At 38.6% G+C, this 19262-nt stretch overlaps 1 protein-coding gene across 1 annotated transcript; it reads right to left on the bottom strand.

Annotated features, from left to right (window-relative positions):
* Positions 1–7352: 7352 nt before the first annotated feature.
* agtr1b (angiotensin II receptor, type 1b) lies at positions 7353–16266 on the bottom strand. The gene is made up of 2 exons (XM_084399093.1): positions 16105–16266; positions 7353–9503 (listed from the first exon to the last, which is right to left on the bottom strand). The coding sequence occupies exon 2, from the start codon at positions 9395–9397 to the stop codon at positions 8318–8320; it is 1080 nt and encodes a 359-aa protein (XP_084255219.1). The 5' UTR covers positions 9398–9503; positions 16105–16266; the 3' UTR covers positions 7353–8317.
* Between the last annotated feature and the right edge of the window lie 2996 nt (positions 16267–19262).

Here is a 19262-nt window from a genome sequence, read left to right as displayed (position 1 = left end):
AAACACTAGAGATCTTACTTCTATTCTCAAGTGATAGTGTTTAGTTGCGCACTAGAGACCTTATTCTCAAAATCGTTTCATACACAGCTAGCCGTTGATTATCTCTTATGTACAATATTGTGTTCATATTGTAATGCAAGACACTTTTGCTGCTATTGAGGTGGGATACGGGTAAGGTTAAGGACAGGTTTGGTGGAATGAATCACTTGTGAATTACAGCTTGGTGGTATAAATGAATTACAGCTGTACATACTTACATGCAGGTATTTTTGAAATATAGGCTACAATGTGAAAACATGTACATACACAATAAATGCATTGCATCAAAATAAATTATTACAGATTTTTTTTTTTTTTTTTTTGCATGAACACAAATGAAACTTTTTTGTTTATATTGTTTATAATACGGTCACGATTTAGTCATGAATGTGATATGGTCAAGTTTCCAGATCACTTAAAGAGATAGTTTATACTGAAAAAAAAAAAAAATGTCATCAATTACTCGACTTCATGTCGTTACCGTTCATCTTCGAAACACAAATGACAAAATAATAAAGAGTGAATAAGAGCCTAAATTCAATCTGTTCATCATATAAAGTGATCCGGTCTCTTGAGAAAATTTGGACTAAACCAATCGATTCATGTGGATTACTTTTACGATGTCTTTATGAACTTCAAGCGTCAAATTGGTAGTTGTGTAGCTGTCAATGGAGGGACAGAAATCTCTCAGATTTCATAAAAAATATCTTCATTTGTGTTTCGATGAACGGAAGTCTTACAAGTTTGGAATGACATTAGGGTGAGTAATTGATGACCGAATTACTAAGATAAATAACTACAAAATAAGTATTTGAACACCCTGCTATTTTGCAAGTTCTCCCACTTAGAAATCATGGAGGGGTCTGAAATTGTCATCGTAGGTGCATGTCCACTGTGAGAGACATAATCCAAAAAAAAAAAAAAATCCAGAAATCACAATGTATGATTTTTAAACTATTTATTTGTATGATACAGCTGCAAATAAGTATTTGAACACCTGAGAAAATCAATGTTAATATTTGGTACAGTAGCCTTTGTTTGCAATTACAGAGGTCAAACGTTTCCTGTAGTTTTTCACCAGGTTTGCACACACTGCAGGAGGGATTTTGGCCCACTCCTCCACACAGATCTTCTCTAGATCAGTCTGGGCTGTCGCTGAGAAACACGGAGTTTGAGCTCCCTCCAAAGATTCTCTATTGGGTTTAGGTCTGGAGACTGGCTAGGCCACGCCAGAACCTTGATATGCTTCTTACAGAGCCACTTCTTGGTTATCCTGGCTGTGTGCTTCGGGTCATTGTCATGTTGGAAGACCCAGCCTCGACCCATCTTCAATGCTCTAACTGAGGGAAGGAGGTTGTTCCCCAAAATCTCGCAATACATGGCCACGGTCATCCTTCTTAATACAGTGCAGTCGCCCTGTCCCATGTGCAGAAAAACACCCCCAAAGCATGATGCTACCACCCCCATGCTTCACAGTAGGGATGGTGTTCTTGGGATGGTACTCATCATTCTTCTTCCTCCAAACACGTTTAGTGGAATTATGACCAAAAAGTTCTATTTTGGTCTCATCTGACCACATGACTTTCTCCCATGACTCCTCTGGATCATCCAAATGGTCATTGGCAAACTTAAGACGGGCCTTGACATGTGCTGGTTTAAGCAGGGGAACCTTCCGTGCCATGCATGATTTCAAACCATGACGTGTATTACCAACAGTAACCTTGGAAACGGTGGTCCCAGCTCTTTTCAGGTCATTGACCAGCTCCTCCCGTGTAGTTCTGGGCTGATTTCTCACCTTTCTTAGGATCATTGAGACCCCACGAGGTGAGATCTTGCATGGAGCCCCAGTCCGAGGGAGATTGACAGTCATGTTTAGCTTCTTCCATTTTCTAATGATTGCTCCAACAGTGGACCTTTTTTCACCAAGCTGCTTGGCAATTTCCCTGTAGCCCTTTCCAGCCTTGTGGAGGTGTACAATTTTGTCTCTAGTGTCTTTGGACAGCTCTTTGGTCTTGGCCATGTTAGTAGTTGGATTCTTACTGATTGTATGGGGTGGACAGGTGTCTTTATGCAGCTAACGACCTCAAACAGGTGCATCTAATTTAGGATAATAAATGGAGTGGAGGTGGACATTTTAAAGGCAGACTAACAGGTCTTTGAGGGTCAGAATTCTAGCTGATAGACAGGTGTTCAAATACTTATTTGCAGCTGTATCATACAAATAAATAGTTAAAAAATCATACATTGTGATTTCTGGATTTTTTTTTTTAGATTATGTCTCTCACAGTGGACATGCACCTACGATGACAATTTCAGACCCCTCCATGATTTCCAAGTGGGAGAATTTGCAAAATAGCAGGGTGTTCAAATACTTATTTTCCTCACTGTATATATATATACTCAGTTTCCAATTTAACCCTCAGACGGTCTTCGTTTCGGAGTCACATCCTGGGCCTTCCCGGTCAGAAGTGACCGGACACCTAAAAATGAAACTTCCTCCATCCCAGTAAAGCCAATGCAATTTATTTTTGTTCTATAATATTTTTTCTTTTTAATTTTGTATTTTGAGAGAATTTTATTGAATTTATTCATATTTATCCAATATTTATGGTCTATTTTTGCCATTAAAAAATAAAAATAATAATAATAATAATAATAATATATATATATATAAAAATAGACCATAAATATTGGATAAATATGAATAAATTCAATAAAATTCTCTCAATATATATATATATATATATATATATATATATATGTTTTTTTGTGTGTTTTTTTTTTTTATGCAGTATTTTAGTTTAATATAGAGTCTAGGCCTTCAAAAAAAAAAAATGTTTTAAGCAGATTAGCACCATCTGGTGAGAGTATGGAGAGAAAGCGTAGAACCATGGTGTAACCACTAGATGGCATGTACAGCTCTCTATGGAGAGGCATGTAAATTCCCCAGCTGTTTATGGACACATTTACTTTTTTTTTTTTTTTACAGAATTTGTAACAAAAAATGCAATTCATTCAATTATAACACTTTATGTAAAATAATACTTAAATATATTTTTTTTTTTTTTCGTTTTTTGTCAATTTCCCATTCATTTCCTATGGGGGGCATTTTTGACCGAAGACCACAAGTGTGACTATTTTTTTCACGACGACTTAGCATGCTCGGATCATGACCTAATTTTTTTTGGTGTGTTCACATACCTAATGCCATAAAAGTCACCAAGTTTTGTAACATTCCGATGAAGCTGTGATTTTTAAAAATTCAAAACAGATTTTTTGTAATAAAAATTTATTGGTGTATATGTGTATAAAAGTGTGTTTGTATGTGTGTGTGGGTGGGTGGGTGTGTCTTTTTTGCATTCTTGATGTTGTAGAGTGTCACCCCTTTACAGCTGTGTACTTTTTTTTAGGATTGTGGCCGATTTGTAGATTGTACACACAAAAATGCGAAGATTTTTTTTTGTGTGTGTGTCAATTTTCCATTCATTTCCTATGGGTCGGTCATTTTTGACCGAAGACCAAAATCGTTACTATTTTTTTTTTTTTTACATACCTAATGCCATAAAAGTCACCAAGTTTCATAACATTCCGATGAAGCTGTGTTTTTTGGAAATTCAAAACAGAAAATTCTTCGGTCAGAAATGACGGAGGACCGTCTGAGGTTATTCTATGATTAATCGATGCATTCTCAGTGTTGGACACAAGGGGCGCTATAGTGAGTATTAGAATAAACGAGTAGTGAGATCAGCTGAAGATAATCTTGCTGAGTAAGTTAGTTAAAATCAACATGTTTATAAATAGCCCCTTGTGGAAAAGTGTATTGAATGTGCATATGAGGTCTACTTCAAATCTTACAGTTTTTCTCAATTGCTTAAACACATTTCTTGAAACTATGCCTCGTATTCTTCCCAAACATCCTATTTTCAGGTCAAAATGAAGCTCTACACTCAAAACCATTCACTCTTGATGAAAAAACAAACTTTCCCCTCAGACAGGACACACAAGCCCTCAAAATCACACACACTACAACATAGTCTAACACACTGGTGCAATAAATTCGAAACAACATTTCCAAAACTGGTAAGTTATGTTGCTTGTGGTTCCCCCCTCACAAACCTTTTCACATGATGAACACAAAAGACACAACCAATGGATACATTGGCACATTTTTATTCATTCATGTACTACACAGTACAACACACACACAACAAATCAAAACAAACATTTTTTCCCTGTTTTTTTATATTTTTTTATATTTTTTTATTCTCTCCTGAATTATTTTTTTTTGTAATATATATTTACTTACAGTAAGATGTGTGTGACCATCATATGACAGTAAAAGAGCACACACAAACCTTATTCTAATATGGAAATGTATTGGAATGGTAAAGATGGAGACAATGTGATGAACACATCTAAGAATGTTCCGCATATGGTTGAAATACCATCATTTGCCTAGAAAGATAACATTCTGGGAGTCAAGACTATAAAGGAGAAAGGATGCCCTCCCTTCACTGTCACACTCTGTGTCACTCTGTGTGACTGTACGACTGCTGGCCTTTTCTTGCAAGAAAATACACCTCATCAAAGACTATTGGAAATGTTTGTCTCTTATTCAGTGATAGAATTTTGTTTGCCACCACACCTCCCTGAAGGTTCTCGAGGCGACGGTAAAGCGACCCAAATTTGGCCTTACTCGTATCCTAGCCTCCCTCATAGTCATACCATTGATAAAGACATGAGTGGCTTGAATTTCATCTGAGACTGCTTGTCTTCTTGCCCTTGCCCTTCGTCCTCCTCCTCCTCCTTATCCCTCCTCGATCTCTTCCTTCAAGTCTTTCTGGATCCATTGTTCCAAAACTCAATAAACTGATTTGGGCCCTTTTGTCTATCTATTGAAGGATCTGATTGATGTGTGTTCAATTTTTACTCTTAGTGTTTCCACCTGGGTAATTGTGTAACTGAGCTGAAGCTGTGCTGACTTGAGTGAACAATATTGAATGCTAGTGCTTTCTAAATGACAACATGGTCTAGGCAATGAGAAATGAAGGGATTTGTGTGTAGAGTTTTGCAGTGACAGTTCAACAAATCTGACTCATGTGTCAAAACAGGGAATAGTGTTTATAGTTTAGGAAATTTTTTTTATAAATGGCATTATGGTTTTGAAATTTTAGTTCAAAAGCCTGGTTATAGTGTTTAAGCAATCGAGAAAAACTGTAATAGTATTTTTTTTTTAAACTGTACTTGCAGATATTACAGTTTTTCTCGATTTTCTCGATTTCTCATTGCCTAGACCATGTTGTCATTTAGAAAGCACTAGCATTCAATATTGTTCACTCAAGTCAGCACAGCTTCAGCTCAGTTAGCACACAATTACCCAGGTGGAAACACTAAGAGTAAAAATTGAACACACATCAACCAGATCCTTCAATAGATAGACAAAAGGGCCCAAATCAGTTTATTGAGTTTTGGAACAATGGATCCAGAAAGACTTGAAGGAAGAGATCGAGGAGGGATAAGGAGGAGGAGGAGGAAGGGCAAGGGCAAGAAGACAAGCAGTCTCAGATGAAATTCAAGCCACTCTAGTTGCCCATGTCTTTATCAATGGTATGACTATGAGGGAGGCTAGGATACGAGTAAGGCCAAATTTGGGTCGCTTTACCGTCGCCTCGAGAACCTTCAGGGAGGTGTGGTGGCAAACAAAATTCTATCACTGAATAAGAGACAAACATTTCCAATAGTCTTTGATGAGGTGTATTTTCTTGCAAGAAAAGGCCAGCAGTCGTACAGTCACACAGAGTGACACAGAGTGTGACAGTGAAGGGAGGGCATCCTTTATCCTTTATAGTCTTGACTCCCAGAATGTTATCTTTCTAGGCAAATGATGGTATTTCAACCATATGCGGAACATTCTTAGATGTGTTCATCATATTGTCTCCATCTTTACCATTCCAATACAATTCCATATTAGAATAAGGTTTGTGTGTGCTCTTTTACTGTAATATGATGGTCACACACATCTTACTGTAAGTAAATATACACATTTTTTTAGAGGAGAGAATAAAAAAATTAAAAAAGTAAAATAGGAAAAAAATAAATTGTTTTGTTTTGTTGTGTGTGTGTTGTACTGTGTAGTACATGAATGAATGAAAATGTGCCAATGTATCCATTGGTTGTTTATTTTGTGTTCATCATGTGAAAAGGTTTGTGAGGGGGGAACCACAAGCAACATAACTTACCAGTTTTGGAAATGTTGTTTCGAATTTATTGCACCAGTGTGTTAGACTATGTTGTGTGTGTGATTTTGAGGGCTTGTGTGTCCTGTCTGAGGGCAAAGTTTGGTTTTTCAGCAAGAGTGAATGGTTTTGAGTATAGAGCTTCATTTTGACCTGAAAATAGGATGTTTGGGGAACTGGGTGAGACGATATGGATTTGTGTTTACTGTTTTGAGAATTCGAGGCATAGTTTCAAGAAACGTGTTTAAGCAATCGAGAAAAACTGTAATGGAATCAAAGGACAAAAGAGGGTACACTTCCATGACATTTTTAACACACTTACACTTTTAAAAAGTGCACTTTGATATATAATATGACATACACACACACACACACATATACTGTATATACACTCACCTAAAGGATTATTAGGAACACCATACTAATACTGTGTTTGACCCCCTTTCGCCTTTAGAACTGCCTTAATTCTACGTGGCATTGATTCAACAAGGTGCTGAAAGCATTCTTTAGAAATGTTGGCCCATATTGATAGGATAGCATCTTGCAGTTGATGGAGATTTGTGGGATGCACATCCAGGGCACGAAGCTCCCGTTCCACCACATCCCAAAGATGCTCTATTGGGTTGAGATCTGGTGACTGTGGGGGCCATTTTAGTACAGTGAACTCATTGTCATGTTCAAGAAACCAATTTGAAATGATTCGAGCTTTGTGACATGGTGCATTATCCTGCTGGAAGTAGCCATCAGAGGATGGGTACATGGTGGTCATAAAGGGATGGACATGGTCAGAAACAATGCTCAGGTAGGCCGTGGCATTTAAACGATGCCCAATAGGCACTAAGGGGCCTAAAGTGTGCCAAGAAAACATCCCCCACACCATTACACCACCACCACCAGCCTGCACAGTGGTAACAAGGCATGATGGATCCATGTTCTCATTCTGTTTACGCCAAATTCTGACTACCATCTGAATGTCTCAACAGAAATCGAGACTCATTAGACCAGGCAACATTTTTCCAGTCTTCAACTGTCCAATTTTGGTGAGCTCGTGCAAATTGTAGCCTCTTTTTTCTATTTGTAGTGGAGATGAGTGGTACCCGGTGGGGTCTTCTGCTGTTGTAGCCCATCCGTCTCAAGGTTGTGCGTGTTGTGGCTTCACAAATGCTTTGCTGCATACCTCGGTTGTAACGAGTGGTTATTTCAGTCAAAGTTGCTCTTCTATCAGCTTGAATCAGTCGGCCCATTCTCCTCTGACCTCTAGCATCAACAAGGCATTTTCGCCCACAGGACTGCCGCATACTGGATGTTTTTCCCTTTTCACACCATTCTTTGTAAACCCTAGAAATGGTTGTGCGTGAAAATCCCAGTAACTGAGCAGATTGTGAAATACTCAGACCGGCCCGTCTGGCACCAACAACCATGCCACGCTCAAAATTGCTTAAATCGCCTTTCTTTCCCATTCTGACATTCAGTTTGGAGTTCAGGAGATTGTCTTGACCAGGACCACACCCCTAAATGCATTGAAGCAACTGCCATGTGATTGGTTGATTAGATAATTGCATTAATGAGAAATTGAACAGGTGTTCCTAATAATCCTTTAGGTGAGTGTATATATATATGACATAGCCTACAAGTTTCAATATAAAATACATTAAAGTTGATCATAAATACACTTACAGTACATTCAAAAGCACACTTTAACCATATTTTAACATTAGAACTTTAATTTAAATTGTACTTAATAACATGCAATTAACTGTACAAAAACATGAAATTCAGTTTGCACTGAAGTATATTCTTCTAAAATATACTGTTACTGTCATATGTATTCTAGTATGCTAATGTGTACTTATTTTTTTCACAAGGGACTACCTGCAGGACAACACATCTTTGTTAAACGCACAGACATTTGAGCTCTATCATTCTAAGTACTGAGAACTGTTACTGATACAGTAACGTAACTAACTAGCATTGTGCTTTGGTAGTACCTTAAAATCCCCAAAACACAGATAAATAAAAAATTTCAGCTATGCCTTTTCCATTTAAGATGTCTTAACAGTGGGTGTTGAATCATTCATGGTGCTTGTTGGATTGAGCAGTCCAGAGGTACATTGGGCATGGACATTCATCTTTGAGCTAATGCAAAAGTGACTGCTAGTTTGTCCAGACCCACAGCCTAGCAACCTCAGTAGGTTTTTGCGAAAGTTCTGTCCTACAAAGCTATAAAGAATGGGGTTTACACAACTGTTTAAATAGGAGATGCAGATGGTAAATGGCATGGCTGTGTCAATAACATCCAGTATTTGGCAGTTTTCCACCACGCCAAGCATGGCCAGCAGCTCCATGAAGTGGAAAGCTTGGTGAGGAGCCCAGCAAACAAAGAAAGCTAGCACAGTAGCTGCTATCATCCGTAACGTTTCATCCTCCCGAGAGCGAACGCTTTTCCTCAACACACCCCTGGAATCCAGGAGTGCGCGACCGATAAGGCAATAGCAGGTGATTATCACAAGGAACGGCACAAGAAAACCTAGAACGCTTTTTAGCACACTGAGGGTAACTAAGAAGTGTATCTGCTCACTGTGGTGCCACACAGCGCACAAAGTCGAGTTCCCAATGTCATACACACTCCTGCTTAGCGCTGTAGGTGCACTGAGGAGCAAGGCAAACAGCCATATGAGTACACACGTGAGGTTAGCGTAGAGAAGTGTGCGCTGGCGTCTGGAGCGCACCGGATGTACGATAGCAAGATATCGGTCAATGCTAAGAGCGGTGAGGAAGAATATGCTAGTGTAGAGGTTGAAGATGACCAGTCCTGCGCTTGCCTTGCACAGAAAGGTGCCGAACGGCCAGTGGTAACCCGTGGCTGTGAAAGTGGCCCACAATGGCAGCGTAATAAGGAAGGTAAGGTCTGATATAGCTAGATTGAGCACAAAGACGTTTGCTACTGTTTTTAGCTTCATGTAGCGGTAGATGACAGCCACCACCATGCTATTACCAATGACCCCTACGACAAAATTGCATCCATAGACAACGGGAATGAAGGTGAAGATGAAGCCGTGTCTTCCAGACATACTGCAGTTCACGTGGAAGGGATCACTCATTCCTGAGGTTTTGTTCTCCATTTTTCAATCCACTATTGTTGCTTATGCGACAACGAATGGGTTCCGCTACCTACAGGGTATGTCTTGAGTAGCCAACACCAGATTTGGGGTAAATGCCTCCTGACACCTATAAAAGAGAGCAACGAAAACTGTCAGAGGAAGAGGCATCATAAGCACAGCCACAGGCCGTAAACATCGGCCATGAAAGAGCTTCTGCTACGTCCCCTTATTACGCCCCCCCTCTGCACATTAAAACTGTCTTCACTGATCATGCTACTTCTGCTATCAAAAACAGATGCCTCATGATAACACTGATCTGACCACCTGGAACCCCTTTAAAACGCTCTCTTAGTTAATGAGTGGTGACAGTGAAATTGTAATGTGTTTATCAGAAGGTTCTCAGTCATGGAAATATGAAAAAAGTTCAGATCTATCTATCCATCATTATATCCATCGTTATATCTTATCGTTCTATTTGCTGTTATATCTGTCGTACCATCCATCCTTCCATCCATCCATGTATCTATATATCGTTCTATCTGTCGTACTATCTATCTAATGTTCTATCGTTCTGTCTATCATTCTATTTGCCGTTCTATCTGTCGTACTATCCATCCATCCATCCATCCATCCATCCATCCATCCATCCATCCATCCATCCATCCATCCATCCATCCATCCATCCATCCATCCATCCATCCATCATAAGGACCATAAACATTTTGCAAAACTTTCAAGCCAGGCTTTTGACTGTTAACAACCTCCACTTTCTTATTAAATGTTACAGTCATATGAATGTCTTTCAAATTCTATTTATTTTAATTTCTGTACATTCACATTTGAAATGCAGACCCTCAAGGCTGTATTAATTTACATTTTAGTGAAAAAGCTTTTTCCATTTTCTCATAAAACAAATTTTTTTCCTTTTTTTTTTCTTGACTAACACTCAGTAGACTGGGTCGAGATGCGACAATAATATACACTGTTAGGTCAAATATTAATTAAAAAAAAACCTGGAAAATGTAAACTTCTCAATAAATGAAAGAATTGAAATAGTGTAAACTTGATTTTCTGTTTTGTATTCTGGAGTTGACAGAGTAACCACATTTTGCACCTCACAGATTTATTTATATTCTGTTGTATTATGATGGTGGTTGGTTTTTAGGGTTGTACTGTATAATAATGGCACATTTAATGTGTTAAATTCATACAACAAGTTACTGTATTATAGCTACAGTCTCTGTGCTTCAATGCAGTAAATATGATTTTCTAACTACAGAATTCATTAATGGAGGTTATAGAAAGAGAGAGAGAAAAGTGCTTTAGAGCATTGTTGAGTTGTTATGTTCCATACACACTGTGCTGAAAGGAGCTCAGCATGAGAATTTCTAATCAGCACACACCTAAATAAACAGGTCACCAGGGGTCTAGGCTGTGGAAAGTGCCTGAGAAAATCAAACCTGTTTGCTCTTAATAAATGAGCGTGCTGCTACCAGGATAGAATGAGGAAAAATCATCCATGTTGAACATTGTTTATAAATGTCCAACGCTTTAATAAAAAAAAATGCTTTCTACATCACAAATGTAATGTAGGCCTCAGTTTGCCACAAGGGGGCGCACTAAAGTGTTTTTCTTCATGGTTTCAGCAGCAATCTTAAAGCAAAAATCTTGACTCACAATGAACAGTTCTGACCACAGTTCAAATTCAGGAACTAAACTGGAATTTAAGTTTAATTTAAATCAGTTCTAAAAAGAATCATCATTCTGCATGCATCCACACAATTCTTCATTTACACACCTCACATTTTAGAGCAGTTTCATTTATATGCCAAGTGAACGTGGGTTTCTCTGGTTTCACAGGCGAGACATTTTAAAAAGTGTGCATTCTTCTGTAAAAGCACCAGCCATATCAGTTACAGATGTGGTGGTGTTCATTGCTAAAGAAAGAGCACAACGTCGGGGTGCCAAGGGTAACAGGATAATGAAATATCACCCCTGCATTTCTCCTCCTCAGGCCCGCAAGATGCAATAAAGCAGTTCCGCACATGTCACCATTTGATTTAGCCCTGTTTTCTTTTTTAAATGAGTGTAACAGTAGGCGGCTGTAAGTTGACTGTACAGTGAACACATTAACTAAATGTGCAAGACTAACCCATTTTTAGTTGTGCATGTGTTGTGTTCTCATGCTGCTTCTCTGGATACAATGAAATACCCGCAACAAATATGTCTCATCCTGTGTCTCACAAAACAGGAAAACTGATTTTGTGAAGACACAGCACCACACTATCTCTTAAGCTAGATAATAATTACTCTTAATTGTTCCTCCCAGACAGCATTTACAGTAATTGGACAGCAAATGGAAACTTTAAATGGAGACTATAAAAGGCAGAAATTACTTTTACATTAGTTTGCCTAATGACATTAAATATGCCATTTACTCTGAAGTGCTGTTTGGGGTACAGAAGAGCCTTGGTGTTTTCCCCATTGTACTGTACAGTTGTTACATTATTTGTACATATAGAGATTTTATTTTTTCAATTGTGTAGAGCTGAAACACTATTGTAATTGTTCAAATTTGATCGGGCAGACCAAACCGTAAGTCGGAGAGACTTGAAACTTGAGGGATGATAGTACAGTACCCACCCCGTCTACGTCACCAGAGCTCGCCCCAATCGGCTGATGGTGAGGCTTACAGGCATCTAAAATAATAAACTAAGTGCAATCTAGTGTTGTCAAAAAAAAGTTGTTTTTTTCGATACATATCGACACTGAAATATCTGAATAGATATAGGATACCAGCTGCGCGTTCTCACTCTCTAATCTCTCCGAAAGCAAGTTACACACAAACCCGCCTCTCCTCACTCACTCGTTTTTATTAAAGCCATTGAACCCTGGAAATTGCTGCTGTACATACATACATATATACATTATATACTGTATATATACAATCAAACCAAAATTTATTCAGACACCTTCAACATTTCTCACATTATCACAGTTTATTCGCTATATTTAGAAAATGGTAATAAAATATGAAAAGAACTCAAAGCTATCAAATCAAATTAGGTTGAATATCTGTCAGCTGTTAACTGTAAGTACACATATAGATAATACCAATTTAGGTCAACCAATTACCAAGCAATGCTTAATTTTGTTCAGTCTGTGGTGTGAAAAGGTCGCATTAGCAATTAAAGAAAGAACACTTCAGCAAAACATGGTCAGGTCAAGTGTCTGAATAATTTTTGGTCCAAAATCTGTATCAATTTTACTGGTACGTCCACTGTATGAAGAAGTTTTGGGTATAATATGTCACCGTTTACTTTATTTTGCTATCCTCACTTACATAAATGAACTAATAGTGTCCTGCACCCACTGAATAATGTCTGAATAATTTTCGGTTTGTGTGTGTGTGTGTGTGTGTGTGTGTGTGTGTCCAAGGACTAGTTCTTGTTTAGTCTAGGTGTGTCCATGATGGACACATAACTTAACGGAAAGAAGTTACACAAGGGCAGTCTTACACAAGAATAGTCAAAAGTGGAGCCTAAGAAATAACTAAATATCAACACACTGTTTAATCAGAAGTGTAGTGTGAGCACCACCATCTGGTAGAGTGTTAGACTGGCCACTAAAATCATCACTGATCTAGTTAAAGATTTACTCAGTCTGCTCTTCTCTCACTTTGGAGAGGTAGACCACCATGAGGAAATTTACCTCACCAGCACAAGTGTGGCCACTAAAAAAAACAATTATCTCTCCTTACCCGCTGGGACAGCAGAGATGGGCTTTATATATTTCTGTTGACTGGGCTTTTAAAGCAAACGGCTGTTTGAATTAGGCCTAACAGCAGATGGAGTGACACGGACATCTGTCGGACATTTTGTTTAGCAGAGCAAAATAAAAGCCCAATGCAGTAATTTAGCTTCTGTTATCGTGTTTAAGTTCTCATCAGATAGATGCAAGCTGCCACTGTGGGAGTTGTGGACAACAAATATTAGTCAGCCTTAAGACTGCAGCTCAATAAAACATTGGCTTTGTCTGAGCTCAAGAGATGTTAATGTTTTTAACAAGATTTTACACAATCACTCCGTTCCAAAAGAGTTGCCTGCAGAGGGAGCATTTTAATGCATCATAGGTGTGTTCCCGAGGCTGTTCTAAAAGGTAGACAGCGTAATTATGCTGCCAAATTTAAAGGTGGCATCACATGTATCATTTGTGGAGGAGGGAATCCCAAAATGTACTTGTGAACCCTTGTGAAAAAGAAGCGCACTTAATTGTGCACTTGTAGTGTAATCTTAAAAGTATATCACAAAAACTGTACATGTAGATTAATTACTGTAAATAAAAGGCCACTTTGGTTTACTTAAAGAGAGCAGCCTGCACTTTTATGTCTGTTTCTTAAAAAGTGCACTTTGTAAGGTCAACTTAAAAGTTTTAAGTACGTTAAATCATTGTTTTAATAAACTTTGATCATGCTTTAAAAAAAGTATTTGATGTGTTACTAACATACTAAAGCACATGTACTTTGTCATAATTTTAACTGAAATGTGTTATTTGACATTACATTTAAAGTTAAGATATTTTAAATGTACTAAATTACAACTTCATTCATTACAAATGTGTAATTACAAATATATTTAAAGACATGTTTTGTTTTTACCATAAATACTTGACAGTATATTCTGCTGTACACTTTAACCATATTTCAAAGATAATAGAAGCAATTATGAAATTACATATAAAGATGTTCTTAAAATAATTGGTTTTAATTTTATTTAAATTATAATACATTTTCATTTAATTGCAATTATCATGCAATTGATTTTATGTAAACATTACATTCAGTTTGCGCTTAAGTGTATTATTTCTGCAATTAGTACTCTTTTTAAAAGTATGTCAAGGGAAATCTCAATACTAAAAATGATAGTTTCAAAATAAATACATGTAACAAATATAGATTATTTTATTAAATATCAGTAGTTGTGTCTGTTACCAAAGGCTGCATCCAAAATCGCATACTTCCCTACTATAGGAAAAAAAACCATTATGCGACCAAAGAAGTATGTCTGAATTCACAATACTAATAAAAGTACCCGGATGACCTACTATTTCCGGCGAAATTCGGAAATGTGCATAGGAAATTTTCCACGGGAGAGGATTTGTGAATAGCACTAAAGCGATGCAACTGATGCCGGTAGGTCACATGATAATGGCAACATGGTGAATGTAGTAGTGTCCGGATTACATTCATACTTTATAGATAGAACATACTTTTTTTTTACCAGTCTCAAAGTGAGTACTCACTCAAAATAACTACCTACTCAAGAGAGTATGCCAGTTCAGACGCAGCCGAAGTAGGTTCAGTTGGCGGCCATCTTGGAAATTCCCCCTGTGAGCTATTTCCAGTCATGCAAGTAAATATCCTATGAACTTGAATGGGGAAAAAAATCTGGGGGAAACCAAAACCTTTGAAATAGTTTGTCACCAGCATCACTTCATTGTCATTCAAAAATCCTCTCCCATGGCCTCATGGGATAGTAAAGTGTCCATCGTATACACACTTCAGAATCTCGGCAGAAGTAGTTGGTGATCCAGGAACTTTTCATCTACTGTTAAATGAATACTGTGACACACTTTTCAGATAGCCTACTGTATTTCGCTTACGATATAGTAGGGAAGTGGGCATATTTGGATACAACCACTGGACTTTTAACAGAAAGGTGGGTTTTTCAGAGCAGACAGGAAGTAATGTGACAGTCTCCAGCTCTCATTAAAATGAATGATTCAGGTCACTTTGTTGCTGTCCAATTGCACTTTAAAATGGCTCTGGTCTTATTTTTATACCTATTAAAGGATCATGCCATTAGCTTAGCAACATGCCAACATATAACATTATACTAAGCATGCTTTTATTATTCACAGTGAACACTAGATCTATTTTTATTTTTTATTTCTTCATTTATGGAGTTTATTGTTTCAGTTAAGCAATATAATTTAAATCTAGTTCCTGTCTGTAAGGTACATTGCAGACAGTCATTTTGTTGTACAAACAACATTTTGCTCCTCTGTATATGTCTACATGACTGGAGTGGCAAAAAAAAATAATAATTTACAATGGGATGTCTTCATTTAGATAGCAAGGTAAATGTGTGTGTTAATGACAGTCTTCTTAAATGAGCCATACCGTGCCTTTACTGTATGTGCAGAATGATGGGAACAATTAATGCACCAGACTGAAAGTGCTATGACTGTCATAACAGGCTTTTGCTAAAATAACTTAATTTGTTTAACCATCACACCCATAAAAATTTCCAAAGGAATCAATCAGCATGACTTTTTCTTATAACTGAACACAGTCTTGCTCGTGTTAAATATACAAAATGACTCCATATTGCAAAAATTCAAGGTATCATTCATGTCTGTTGCAGAAAGAAATCAGGCACTTCCATTTTAATATTTTAAGTTAAGGGCAAACTCTAAACTATAAGCACTAATAATGATAGTGATTCTTGCTTTATCATTACAAATATACATGATTCAAAACACTGCATCTAAATCAGGATTTCATATCTGTGCTGCATGTTTGTGAATTTCAATTCTGTTTTCAGTTTACTATCCAAACTCATGGAAAGGTATTCATTCGCAGGGTTAGCCTTTAGTGCATTTGGCTTGTTCAGAATTACATTGAAATAGAAATATTCTATTTATCTAGAAATCAGAAAGTGTCCTACCTGATGAAGTGGATAAGAACTGCAGACCAGTGCCCTATTACTGAACTGCACGAACAAGACTAGTCAAATTCGCCTGACACTTACACACACCTCATCGTGTACAAACACAATCCACCCCCCATTGATGAAAACATGTCTCATGTCTGTATTTCCACAGTGTGTGCTTGTTAAGACCACCAGCCCCAGCATACACCCACTCGACATTAACGCTCCTCCTATCTGAGTGGTCAGTTATTTCACTCCATCCTCCCATGCCATGAATCGTGCAAAGGCAAATCATGACAACTCTAATTGGCCTCCCCCAAAGATATATTAATAGCGCTGTCTCCAACGTCAGACACTGGATATGAAGAGGAAATTGGTTGTCTCCTGTTCCTCTTAAATCCTTCATGATCAACTGTGACTTTTCCATTCCACTTTGCTATCAGTCAAATAAAAATATGTGAGTACAAACACTGCACTGTGTGGCCGTTACGTCACTGGTTGAGTCGCACACCACTTGACGTACTCAGTGTACAAACTTGTGGGGTTGCTGCTCAGAGGTCTGACATCTGAGACTGAGAAGGATAGGAAAGGAAAACAAAGTAGGGAAGCAGAGGTCTTGATGGGTAGGTTGGAGCCGGCAGCGCGTAGACATGAGAAAGAACATGGAGAACTTGTTTTTCAGAAAGCTTTATGGACTGACCTGTGAGGTCAGGTCACCTGATCCGTTTCTGCAATCGGTGGATGTTCTTTCATGCTGGTTCAAATTCAGTTTACCTCTATGTTTGCATGACCAATAGGGGTATAAAGCTCTGGGTCCTCTGATTTATGATCAGTGAACCCAAAGCATAACCAACTATTTTTTAGATGGTTCTTTTGGGCACACTGGAGTTTCTCGTGTGACCCTTCTGAGGTTTCTGCATTAGTAGATTGCGTTATTACATTTGTAGTTTGAGACCATTCCAAGAATATTCTTATTTTATAATTACATACCTTAGGGTGAAAGGAATAAACATAAAGCTTAACCCTCCTGTTACCCTCAAATCTACCAACATCTTTTACCCACTGGGGTCAATTTGACCCCAGCAATTTAAACCACCACAATTTGATTTTTTTCCCCAAATGTTTAAGTCAGGTACTTTATGTTTCTTTGTTGACTACTTAAATATCCCTTTAAATAAAACACCACCAACCCCCCACCCCCACCCCCACCCCCACCCTTATACATCCAGAAAACCTGTTGCACGACTATGGACAAATTAGCAAATCACTATAAAATGTCACTGATTTATCTAAAATTCTATATATTTTTTGGTGTTTTAATAGCTTTTTATTTATTATATTACACAATATATTTTATCAAGGATGGGTTTGGGGTCAATATGACACTCCCATTGATAGTCTCAGGATGCCTCACTGTTGGCACGACACAGGACTCATGGTAGCGTTCACCTTTTCTTCTCTGGACAATTGATTTTCCAGATGTTCTAATCAGATACATTAACTTTGCACCAGTCTTCTGCTGTCCAGTTCTTGTACTTCCTGCAGAATTTCAGCCAATATTTGATGTTTTTATTGGAGAGAAGTGGCTTCTTTGCTGCCCTTCTTGACACCAGGTTGTTGTCCAAAAGTCTTGGCCTCGCTGTGTGTGCAGATGCTCTCACACCCACCTGCTGCCAATATTGAGCAGTTCTGCACTGGTGACACGATTCCCTAGCTGATTCCTCAGGATGAGAAGTTCCTGGTACTTGCTGGACACTCTGGGACATCCTAAAGCCTTCTTCACTGCAGCCGAACCTCTATTCTTGAAGCTCTTGATGATCTGGTAAATGGAGGCCATTTTGATGCAAAGATGATCCTCCATCTTTCTTTGGAGGAAACCATTGCTAACAGAAGAACACAATGATTGGAAGCACTTCTTCCTTCCTCATAGCAATCATGTGCTGATGATATGAATAGTAAAATGATGTTGGCTGGTAATTTGGTGCCAAGGACAAAAACAGTAAAATTTGGGGTTTTGTGATAAAGCTTTTTGAAATGATGTAAAATGCCTCTGATCACTCTGCACAATAATCTAGAAAAATGTGAATCAACATCATAACAACTGAAGCAGCAAAAATTTCAAATTTGGCCACAGCTGTACCCTGTCATTCAAGTGGGAAGTGTCCGGTCGAACAAGGTGATGTTGGTGGCACATCCGCTGTTCAGCTCCCGCAAAAGGTCCACGTACTCGTAGGAGATGCCCTCTTGTTGTAGGGCGAGCAGTACGGCATTGATCTCTATGCTGTCGAAGGCTTTCTCGTAGTCTACGAAGGCCAGTACCAAGGGCATCTTGTACTTCCGGCAGCATTCAAGCAGTTGGTTTAGCACGTGGATGTGGTCCATTGTGCTGTAGCCAGACCGGAAGCCGGCCTGTTCGGGTGGCTGTTGTTCGTCCAACTGCCTGGCTAGTCGGTTGTACAGCACCTTGGTGAAAACCTTGTACAAGGTCGGCAGGAGCCAGATTGGCCAATAATTCCTCAGCTGTTCGCGCTCACCCTTCTTGTACAACAGCACTGTCTTGGCCGTCTTCCATTGATCTGGTGTTCTTCTCTGCGCCATGTAGCGGCTGAAACGGCTGGCCAATGCTGCCCAAAGCATCGGTCCACCCTCTTTGAGCAGCTCGGCCTCGATTCCGTCCAGCCCTGACGCCCGGTCTTTCTGGATGTTCTGGATCGCATGCCTGACCTCACTGGTCAACACTGACGGGATGGCTGGTATGGCATCGTCCTGCATTTCGGGCGGGTCGACTGGTGTCTTGCTGGCGAACAGGTCCGTATAGAACCCCAAAAAAAACCCAAAAAACTTTGCTAAGAGGTAATTTTCAATTGAGAAAGAGCATAAAGAGAGAGCTCACAAAGCACAAAGAGAAATGGTTTATAAGGCTTCTGTTGATTCCCCCCTCCACTATATCGTGTGAACTGTCAGTGGTTCTCGCAATACTTCAAGTAGGCCTATATGGTAATGTCAGGTTAGGGCCCTAAAGCAGAGTGAAGGTTTTTGAAGATCATAAAATCTCAACTTATAATGACCTCAATATCATCCAAAATAAATGTGGGATTTGTGCCTAATCACCAATGTGAACAACAAAAAATTTGATATTTCTTATATGTTTTATACAGCAAAATGAGCCTGGG

This window comes from Rutilus rutilus (assembly GCF_951802725.1).
Source record: "Rutilus rutilus genome assembly, chromosome: 24".
In the NCBI taxonomy this organism is placed as follows: Eukaryota; Metazoa; Chordata; class Actinopteri; order Cypriniformes; family Leuciscidae; genus Rutilus; species Rutilus rutilus.
The sequence above is the reverse complement of the archived record's forward strand: the minus strand, read 5'-3'. Positions and strand labels throughout refer to the sequence as shown.

Excerpts from the sequence above, each read along its gene's own strand:
- agtr1b (XM_084399093.1), bottom strand. The coding sequence starts at position 9,397 with ATGGAGAACAAAACCTCAGGAATGAGTGATCCCTTCCACGTGAACTGC.